The sequence below is a fragment of the Triticum dicoccoides genome, chromosome 7B (assembly GCF_002162155.2).
Source record: "Triticum dicoccoides isolate Atlit2015 ecotype Zavitan chromosome 7B, WEW_v2.0, whole genome shotgun sequence".
Classification (NCBI taxonomy): Eukaryota; Viridiplantae; Streptophyta; class Magnoliopsida; order Poales; family Poaceae; genus Triticum; species Triticum dicoccoides.
The window spans coordinates 262,483,217-262,494,504 of record NC_041393.1 but is presented as its reverse complement, the minus strand read 5'-3'; the positions used below and the strand labels follow the sequence as shown (position 1 = coordinate 262,494,504).

The window sequence follows — 11,288 nt, the reverse complement described above, 5'->3', positions numbered from 1 at the left end:
GCTTGATTAACATTTTTCAAGTACAAGATTAACATTTTTTAATACATGGTCAGCAGTTTTTATATAAACATATTCAACATTTTTTAAATGCTTGATTACCATTTTTTTCAAATGCAAGATTAAAGTTTTTTGAATACATGTTCAACATTTTTCTATACATTTAGAAATTTTCAAATACTTGTCTAACATTTTTTTCGAATGTTTAATTAACATTTTTTAAATACGTAATCAAATCGCTCCTCCTCACGCGAGACACAGAGGCGCCCACCCAATGCCGCGAATGTAATGTGGGAGACACAGAGGCGCCCACCCAAGCCGCGAATGTTATGTGGGCATTTTTAGTCGCTACAGCCGAACCAAGCCCAATAGTCCTTCGCCTGAGCCGCTGAACCCGAACCGAACCATTTTCACTCTCTAAACCCTACGCCACCCTTCGCCGCCGCATCCGGCCACCCTTCGCCGCCGCATCCGGCCATGGGTAGCAGGCTGGGCCGCCGCGTGCTCCACTTCGCCAACCTCCCCATCAAGCTCATGCTCCCCCCGGCCCCCCTATCCTCCGTCCAGGAGTTCGCTGTCAGGACCGTCCCCTCCGCCTCCAAGGTCGACATCCGCCGCTGCCTCGAGTCCGTCTACGGCTTCTCCATCGCCGAAGTCCGCACCCTCAACATGGAGGGAAAGAAGCACCGCCGAGGACCCTTCCTCGCCGCCAAGCCAGACTACAAGAAGGCCTACGTCACTCTTCAGGCCCCGCTCTCCGTTTCCCCCGACATCTTCCCCATCGGCGCGATCCTCGGGGAGAGGGAACGGAAGGCCAGCGCAGCCGCGGCGAGGAGGAAGGTTGTGGAAGGGGCAGAGGTCGAGGGGGAGAGGGAGGGGAAGGGGAAACATTGGATGGAGGACGAGAGGGAGGGCTTCTCCAGGGCCGGATGCGGCAAGATCGTGTATGGGAACCCTGGGAGGCTGGGGAACAAGAGGAGGGGACGTGCCAGGGCGAATGAGCAAGCTGACGAAAAGGGGGGAAACTTCCCGTGGAACGGGATGCAGCTGGCTACCGAGAAACCTGCTAGGTGAGGACTCTGGATCTCTCTATCTTTCTTGATCAAGTCATTATGCACAGCTCGTTTCAATAAGACAATACTATTATTCTGTCAATGCGAAAGAGGAGAATTTCTAGGCTTCTCTACCGTCAGAGAACAATTCTGGTCTTCGTTAGTCTAGAGGAAATCAAGATGGTAATGGTAGAGGCAGTGCCAAATGCCTGTGCACTTACTTCCTTACTATGTTGCGGTCATAGAGTTATGCACTTGAATGAGGTTTTCTAATTCATACCGTTGAGTAGTTATGCGTTACTCAAACTTCCGCAGCTTCTTCGATGATTTCGCCCTATGGCTCAACGGTATGATGAACAATCTAGCAGTACTTGGTGATGAGCTGCAGGAAGAAGCCTCTGAGAAATTTCTCTGGGCTGTCTTGTCTTGCCATACAATGAAGCTATGGGAGAGAGTCATCGAGCACCGCTTAAGAAGAATGACAAGCGTGACCAAAAACCAGTTTGGTTTCATGCCTGGGAGGTCGACCATGGAAGCCATTTTCTTGGTACGACAGCTTATGGAGAGATATAGGGAGCAAAAGAAGGACTTGCATATGGTGTTCATTGACTTGGAGAAGGTCTATGATAAGATACCGCGGAATGTCATGTGGTGGGCCTTGGAGAAACACAAAGTCCCAGCAAAGTACATTACCCTCATCAAGGACATGTACGATAATGTTGTGACAAGTGTTCGAACAAGTGATGTCGACACTGATGACTTCCCGATTAAGATAGGACTGCATCAAGGGTCAACTTTGAGCCCTTATCTTTTTGCATTGGTGATGGACGAGGTCACAAGGGATATACAAGGAGATATCCCATGGTGTATGCTCTTTGCGGATGATGTGGTGCTAGTTGACGATAGTCGGGCGGGGGTAAATAGGAAGTTAGAGTTATGGAGACAAACCTTGGAATCGAAAGGGTTTAGGCTTAGAAGGACTAAAACCGAGTACATGATGTGCGGTTTCAGTACTACTAGGTGTGAGGAGGAGGAGGAGGTTAGCCTTGATGGTCAGGCGGTACCTCAGAAGGACACCTTTCGGTATTTGGGGTCAATGCTGCAGGAGGATGGGGGTATTGATGAAGATGTGAACCATCAGATCAAAGCCGGATGGATGAAGTGGCGCCAAGCTTCTGGCATTCTCTGTGACAAGAGAGTGCCACAAAAGCTAAAAGGCAAGTTCTACAGGACGGCAGTTCGACCCGCAATGTTGTATGGCGCTGAGTGTTGGCCGACTAAAAGGCGACATGTTCAACAGTTAGGTGTGGCGGAGATGCGTATGTTGAGATGGATGTGTGGCCACACGAGGAAGGATCGAGTCCGGAATGATGATATACGAGATAGAGTTGGGGTAGCACCAATTGAAGAGAAGCTTGTCCAACATCGTCTGAGATGGTTTGGGCATATTCAGCGCAGGCCTCCAGAAGCTCCAGTGCATAGCGGATGGCTAAAGCATGCGGAGAATGTCAAGAGAAGGCGGGGTAGACCGAATTTGACATGGGAGGAGTCCGTTAAGAGAGACTTGAAGGATTGGAGTATCGCCGAAGAGCTAGCTATGGACAGGGGTGCGTGGAAGCTTGCTATCCACGTGCCAGAGCCATGAGTTGGTTGCGAGATCTTATGGGTTTCACCTCTAGCCTACCCCAACTTGCTTGGGACTAAAGGCTTTGTTGTTGTTGTTGTTGTTGTTGTTGTTGTTTGTGTTGCCGCACTACTCACATACCGCTCTCTACATAGACCCCGATCGACCACTCTGCGCTCTCCATCGAGGAGCTAACGAGATGGTTCAACGCGGCAGAGGTTTGACACAGGCTGGATGGATCTAGCCAGGGCGGCAATCGCCTAGTGCTAGCTGAGTAGCAGTGGGTTGTGCTATAGTATAGGTACAACCAAGGCGGGTCCTCTGGCAGCAGCAACACCTCAGGCAACAACAGCTCTTGCCATGGTGGTGGTGGTGGTGGTGGAGGGTGCTCCCGCGCTAGGTGCAGCGGCGGACGCAAAAGCCAAGGTCAGCCGAGAAGCGGCAGCCGCGAGAAGTATCGCTATTGTGGAAAGCTAGGCCATTGGGCCCGTGATTGCTGTAAGAAACAGGAGGAGGCTCACCTGGTGCAGGCGATGAGGAGTCCACGCTGCTGCTGATGCAGGAGTGCACAACACACCTTGCCACACCAGGGCAAAGTCCTTCCATGGTAGCGGAATCGCCCCAAAACATCACAATGACAACATCCTTAGCAGCAGTCATCATGGTAGGAAATCCTGCCATGGCATGGCTTTTGCCCCGAAAGGCTGCAATGGTAGCAATCATGCCCAATGTTGCTGTTGCAGCAACTCCGTCCCAGCCGCCATGGCAGAGTACGAGCGCGTCCTCCTCAATGAAGAGTGAGCTTGCATCAAGCTTGGGCATGCCCCTGGCGACGTTGATGTGCCTTGGTACCTCGATGCCGGTGTGTCAAACCAAATGACTGTCAACGTGTCTGTATTCGTCGGACCACATGAAATGGTATGGTGATGGGCACGGTGAAGTTCGGCGACGACTGTGTGGTGGAGATATGTGGACGAGGCATGCTCCTGTTCGCCGCAACGGGTAGCCACCACCGCGAATTAAAGAACGTTACTGAATTTCCCGTCTGAAGAGCAACATCGTCAACATTGGGCAGCTCGACGAGATTGGATACTCGACGCACGTGGAGCATCCGAGCATGGCGGTGCACGGTCCGCAAGAGAACCTCCTGGCCAAGGTAAAACGTCCCCTAAGCACATGTACACCATTCGTTTTTGACCAACGAGCATGCTAGGACTGGCTGCGAGGAGCAGACATCCCACAAGCACATCCTTCGCACGTCACCATCAAGTACTTGGCGCCCAACACAACTGAGGAGACGCACCAGATGTCGCAGAGGACCAAGGCAAGGCGTCTGGCATGGTAACGGATCCTGGCAGAACGTTGTCATGTTAGAAGAAAGGCTGCTATGGCACTAGTTTCACGTGGAAGCGCTGTTGTTGCATTGGTTTCACCCAAGAATGCTGCCATGGCAGCACCGGCGACAGCAACTGTTGCGACTATTGCCACGGCAACAAGAAGCGGTTCCAGGGCAACCGTGTCGCCCCAACTGGTTAACATGGTAGACCTCGACACGGCAACCCTTTCTCCCCAACTGGTTAACATGGCAGACCTCGACTCGGCGAATTTATCATTCGTCATGCCACCCAATATGCAGTTCAACGACAATGTCCTGGGGGATGCTGGAGAGCTGCACCTCAAGGCCGAGCAGGACGCGGCCTAACTACACGCCTTGGATGAGGAGACGATGTCCATTGAGGAAAACCGTGTGGCTCCTCATCGACCTCCCTTCTAGCCTTGGTCCCATAGGCCTAAAGTAGGTGTACAAGGTACGGTGGCTCCTCATCGACCTCCCTTCCAGCCTTGATCCCATAGGCCTGAAGTGGGTGTGCAAGGTCAAGAACACGAACACGGTGCGGTGCTTCGGCACAAGGCACACCTTGTGGCAAAGGGTTATGTGCAGCGTCAGGGGGTGGACTATGATGAAGTGTTCGCCCTTGTCGCTCGTCTCGAGTCTGTGCGGCTTTTGCTAGCTCTGGAACGTGCGCCTGCTGGGGCGTGCACCACAAGGACGTAAAGTCCACCTTCCTCAACGACAAACTTGAGGAGGAGGTGTACGTTGCACAATGCCGGGATACGCAATTTTCGGACAAGAAGGGAAAGTGCTACACCTTGACAAGGCTCAACGGACTGAAGCAATCGCCATGTGCTTGGAACAAAAAGTTTGATGTTGCCCGTTCTTGCTTTGTTTTGAGCGGAGCGCCAGAGAGCACGCCGTCCAGGTTCGCGGTGGCAGCACCACGTCTCGTCTGCTTGTGGTGTCTGTGTCATCATTGGTTTCAACGTCAGGGAAATCGAGCACTTCAAGGAGGAGATGCAAAACCACTTCAAAATTGGTGACCTTGGTATCCTGATTTTTTACTTGCGGATCGAGGTGTGCCAGTCCGTTGACGGCATCACCCTGAGCTAGCGGCGTACGCGGCGAAGTCTTGACTGGAGTGGCATGGTAGACTGCAACCCTTGCACTGGGCCAATAGGACCACATGTTCAAGCTCAGCAAACAGAGCACCATGCTGCCGATGGATGCGACTGAGTACCGCGATGTTGTCAGGTGCCTGTGATACCAGGCCGGACATCTCTTGCGCCATCGGCTACGTCTCGTGCTTCATGGAGGCGCCCACCACCCAACACCTTGCTGCGGTGAAGAGTGTTGCGCTATGTCGCCACCACGCCGAATTGGGGTTGTCACTATTGGGGAAGCGGGGACGATTACCTCGTCTGCTACAGCGACAACGTCATGACCGGATATCTTGACACTCGTCTGAGTTGAGCACCGTTGTCGCCATGTTCTTCTAAGCCAACAATGTTAACAACCGGTAGTCACTCAAGTAGAATGTGGTGCCTCTCTCGCCATGCGAAGCAGAGTACTTAGCTGCCACTGTGGCGGCGTGCTAAGAAATTTCACTCACTTCGTTCCTCAATGAACTGAAGGAGGAGCCAGCCTGCATTCAACTCTACATTGACAACTAATCCGCTATCTTATTTGCTAAAAGTCAAGTTTTCCACGACCGAAGCAATCACATCTATGTTCGTTTCCACTGCATTCGGGAATGCGGAGAGGCCATGAAGGTTAAGGCGCAGTTTGTTGGCACCAACGGACAGCTCGCCGACATTCTCACTCAAGCTCTTGGGCGTGTGCGCTTCGCGGAGCTTCGTGCAAAGATCGGCATGGTCGAAGTTACAATGGCACATGCTTTAGGGGGTGATATTGTTGGGATAAACCCGTGGCCTGTCACATTATTTTCCTATTGTTTTCCCCTTTCACATAAAATAACATAGGGGTCGTCACAGGTTTGTTCGTGAGCTAGTCTAGCGGCGCCATCAGCTGCGCGAGGTGATCCTAGAGTCGTGAGATGGCACGACTCACATGAGGGGCAAAATCGCTTCACTCTCGGTCTTTTCTGTTGGAGTTTGTTAGCCACAAATAAAGCAATGGCAAGAATCAGAAAAGCTGTGAGATGGCTGCACTCGCGTGAGGGGCAAAATTGCTTCACTCTCGGTCTTATCTGTTGGAGTATGTTAGCCACAAATAAGCAATGGCAAGAATCAGAAGAGCTGCGGAAGTTTGAGCAGCGTTAAACCACTTGTGTCATCGTCTTCCTTGATCCATCTCTCTCTCGCGCGTGTGTTCGTCAGGAAGCAAATAGGGTGCTGAGTGCTGACACATGCACACATGAGTGCACTGGCGTGTCCATGAAATACTGAAGTGTCACTCATTTTTCTTGCTGGAAATGGAGGTAATATCGGTATTTTTGGCTAAAGAAATGGTGCAAAGTGGAGATTTTGTGTTCTGGCATCTCGAACCTGTGTGCTTGATACTTACAGAATTTTTTTAATATTCTGGATTGAATTATTCTTTTATGAGGGTACTAAGAGATAAAATATAACATTTTTGTTGGTATGGTTTGTTATTTTGACCAATGCTAATATTGCACAGAGTTAGGTCTCTTTGGTTGCTCACTTGCTATGACCTATGATCATGCTGTTTGACCATACCTGTTTCTTCTTGGTGTCACTTTAGGTTGAATATATCTATATGAAAAACATTAACCTTAATTGTGCAAGACAACACATAATCCATTAATGACAAAAGTCTTTCTCTACAGTTAGGGGGCAAACTGGAATTTGTATCGAGAGATAGGATTTCTGGAGACGAAAATGGTGTTACACTTGGTTGATTTGCGGCTTGAATATTTGAATACGAAACGGTGACCTTTGTTGTGCAAGTCAAGTCGTAACTACTCCCTCGTTTTTGCAGTTCAAATTGAACTGCAACTGCAAAAACGTCTTATATCTTGGTACTGAGGTAGTAATTAATCGCAACAACCTATCTCTCCGGTGAGTAGTCAAAACTAGAATTGGTATCGATAGATTATTTCTGGCGAGTGCCTATATGTTCTGCAAAGAGAATCGTGCCCTGCGTGTGGGCACTAAATTGTTGACAATATCAAACATGGTCAAAATCTGCACATGAATAAAAAACTTATCTCCACATGATTGGTCTTTGATTATATCAATCAGTGATTTGCATTAGTATGAATTAAGGACTAGTGATAAAAATCTTGTCCCATGTTGAAGCAAAAAATGGAAATAATAGAGCACTGATTATTATTTAAGAATACTAGTAAGATGCCCGTGCGTTGCACGGAACATCAAAATTGGGTGGACGGCGCCCGCAGCGGCCATCATACCAAGCCTTTTGAATGTGGTGGGGAAGAGATAAGGTTGATTGTGAGAGACGAGGAGTTGTTTATAAATATGGAAACAAGTGCGGGAATCTTTTTGCAAAACTGCAACAGTTTGCTTTGTATGTGTCAGGTTTAGATCCAACAGCTATTGGTGAAAAATGGAAGGCACACCATCATCACCAACTCAGGTTTTTATAGGAGTAGAGATGAGAGTTACTACACTACCCCAAAAAAGAAGAGTAACTACACAAGATTGCAACGAACCTATCACATGACATGGTACTTATTTATTTAGATGGAGAAACATGGTCGTGTGATATGATTTAAGGATACGACAAAAAGAAGAACACTATTTTCTGTTGTTTCCTATTTGAGTTAGTTACACTAATTGGCTATTTCCTTTCTACGAATTTAGAAAGATATATGTACATGCCTTGCTTTTATGTTACAGTGAAGTCCATGCTAATACATACTGTATTCTTTTATCAGGAAAAGACACTATCCTCCCAAGGCACAGGGAGGCATGGTCTTGAAGCAGAGATCACACAGGGGATCAGCGCTGCGTGGAAAGAGTTGAGTTGTCGTCGCCTCAACCATGAGAGAGCACCGCGCCATGAAACGCGATGCAGTACGTGCATCCATGACTAATCCGCCAGATCCATGCCGTTTTGCAGTCACACAATAAAGATGCGTTGATTTAGTATTTATAATTGGCTTTGGTTCCCTTTTACTTTGCTATTAAAGCGTGTAGTGATTTCAGTCTCTCATGCACATGGCTGGTTACAATGTAACAGCATTTCCTTATCTAAATTTGATTGTCTTTATGTCCATATAGACAATGGTCTAAAAATATGGAAGCGATGGTATGGGTCATACTGAGAACGTATCCTGTGCTCCCGACGAACTCGTGCACTAGGTGCTCCGGTACAACCTCAGCCATTGGATTAAAAAGAGAGGGACGGGATGAGGGGCAAGGGGAGCTGAACGTTTCCTATGCTCCCGACGAACTGATGCACCAGGTGCTCCGATCCAACAAAACGGACCTTGAAGTCTAGATGAATTCTGTCCCGCCCTGTCTTTTTTACTATGCTTGTCTTCTCACGTGTGCTTTTGTATCGGCTTATGTAACCGTTGCATGATTGTTCATTGCTCAACAGTTATAACCCTATAATCTATATCTATACTCCTATATAGTATACGAATAGCAAGACATATGGACCGTTGGATCTTTCTAATCAGACGGCTCAAATTTAATGGCTTGTACTAGAGGACTACGTGGCTGCACATAGACCATTGGATATGTCCATCTAACGGCCCACATCGCAGGGATTCGCGCTGCGCCACTTCACTGTGTTGGCCTGGCATTTTCGCATGGGCACGTGATTCTGTAGAAAATTCTAGCACACTCATGTGATACAATGCATGCAGCGGTAGGGTAGAGTAGTAATCTCCAGAGTCTAGCAGAGCTACCAAGTAGGTATGGTGATGGGAGATGAGAGAGAGTAAAAGCATGACGATGGTTCAGCCTGGGCATAGGCGCAGATGCCTGAAACAATTTTTTGCTGGTGGAAGCAATTTAAATGATTAAAGAAAGACAACAAAAGAAAAATGTAATATGTGTTATAGCTAAATAGCTTTTACTTTCCGTTAAAATTTTGTTTTACCAGTATATTGCCCTTGTTTTCAGCAATAAATTTGTGAAGATATCTGATAAACAAAACAGAAATAATTTTAAATAATCATTTTATTTGTAATAATGAATAACTTGCAATGTATACTCTATGCATAGCTCAAGCTAGGACCTATTAAATTTCATTAAATTGAGGATGAAGCGGGTATCCTATTTCTCTTGGTATTCGAAATTGTGCAGATCTAATATTACACACCTACACTAATAAATTATTTATATCTCAATAATTATTGATTAATTAATTGATGAGCTGTGCAAGTCCACCCATGATAGTTCAAAACTTCAAATCATGATACTTAAAATGATACATGATATGTGTGTTTATAACTATATTTACATGATTTAAAAAAATTCTACACGTGCATGGCACGTGCCATTTACTAGTATTAAGTATGAGAGAAACAACTTTATAAATAACTGTTGCGATGATGCTTTGTACTGAAACTGAACTAAAGATCTCTGAACACATTTCTTTAGATGCTTCCATGCAAGAACATCAGTGTATTTCACATTGGAGCATCACAAGCATGCAGATGAACTGTACAACAACCACCCCTCTGAACTACAAAAAATGTCGCATACTATTTTTTTGGCAAGTGTACATTCTTGTTTACATGGTGCCAAAAATCCCTGAACTTGTGTGGCCTGAAAAGATGGATGGACTATAAACAACAGTCGTTATTGGGAATCGAAGGATGGTGCCTGGGTGTCTCTTCGCCTCTGAGTAGGCATTGTCACCGTCGCCAAAGTTCCTGAAGTCTTCACCGGATCCATCGCTGCTGGAGTCTAGTAGAAAAGAACAGAAATATAGTTAGACTGCATCAACAATACCAATTCATGATTCTAATTAATGGAATTTTGGGCTTTGATTTACTGGTTGTTGGTTGACTACTCTTTTCAATCAGATTTCTTGCCTCAAACTGGGCACAGTAGAGAAGACACGGGAGGACAGAAATCAGCTAGACTTCAATGTCCGTTTTGCAAAATGTACCTGCAGTTCCCCTTGCCCCTCATCATGCCCTCTCTTTTTAATCCAATGACTCGGGTTGGATCGGAGCACCTGGTGCACGAATTCGTTGGGTGCACATGATACGTTATCGGGTCATACTGGCATATAGTCCTATTATCTGGACCGTCCATGGCCAGATCGGGCAGGAGAGCAGTGCTAAATGAAGTTTGTACGAGCATCGAAAATTGTTGTATTTCCTTTTGTTTCATAGCACATATTACTAGTGGCGTCAAATGTTTAGTGTGCATGAAAAACAATTCTCTAGATGCATGAACATTTTTTATTCTAGATAAAAAACATTGTTTCTCTGTTTACATTTACAAAGAGAAATGATTGCTTTTTTTATCAAATGTTTTTCTCCATACAAATAAATGTGCATGCCTAAAAATATATTTGTCCACGTATCTCTTAAAGAAGGCATGTATTCGCCAAAAATTAAGAAAGTAGCCACTAGAAAGTGAAAGGAACGAGTATAAACACAAAACAATTAAAATTGTAAAGATGGAGAAAAGGCAATATATAAAACAACTAAACAATTAAATAACTAAAACGGCTTTGCACAGGGGAGCCCACGAATTGGCCGGCCCTTTTCGTTTGTTTTCCTTTCCTGTTTCCCTTTTTTTGCTTTTTCAGTTTAACTTTTTTTCTTTTTTAGAAACTTAATAAATATTCGCTTTTTCAAAATATTTTCCAAAATTCAAAAAATGTATATTAAATATTTCAGAGACTTAAAAAGGATCAGAAATATTTACAATGCTTTGGATTTAAAAATTTCTGTTTCTTTTCAAAACAATGTTCGAAAATTCAAAAAGTTTAGAATCTCGAAAAATATTTTTTTTTAATTTTTTGCCGATTCAAAAATGTTCATATTTTCAAATTTTGGTCGCAAATTCAATAGATTTTTATTTCAGAGTCTGTTTACAAATTCAAAAAATCTTCGAGTAATTTTATAAATTTTTTTGCATGGTCAAAATATTTGTTTGTAATTTCAAATTTTATTCACATTTTCCAAATTGTATTCACATTTTCCAAATTGTATTCACATTTTAATAAAGGTTTAAATTTCGAATTTTTTTTGGAATTTCAAAAGTGTTACGTCTGTCAATTTTGTTCAGATTTTTATTTTTCAATTTTTTTGTAAAATATTGTTTACAATTTTCATGATTTGTTTGAAGAAATTCAAATAAAG

The 11,288-nt window shown here is 45.3% G+C and overlaps 1 protein-coding gene across 1 annotated transcript; it reads left to right on the top strand.

Annotated features, from left to right (window-relative positions):
• The first annotated feature begins 346 nt into the window (after nucleotides 1-346).
• Nucleotides 347-8,232, top strand: LOC119338409. Its single transcript, XM_037610720.1, has 2 exons — nucleotides 347-1,067; nucleotides 7,890-8,232. The coding sequence occupies exons 1-2, from the start codon at nucleotides 475-477 to the stop codon at nucleotides 7,975-7,977; spliced, it is 681 nt and encodes a 226-aa protein (XP_037466617.1). The 5' UTR covers nucleotides 347-474; the 3' UTR covers nucleotides 7,978-8,232.
• The last annotated feature ends 3,056 nt before the right edge of the window (nucleotides 8,233-11,288 follow it).

Excerpts from the sequence above, each read along its gene's own strand:
- LOC119338409 (XM_037610720.1), top strand. The coding sequence starts at position 475 with ATGGGTAGCAGGCTGGGCCGCCGCGTGCTCCACTTCGCCAACCTCCCC. Across the intron at positions 1,068-7,889 it reads GCTACCGAGAAACCTGCTAG|GAAAAGACACTATCCTCCCA; the intron begins GTGAGGACTCTG and ends TTCTTTTATCAG.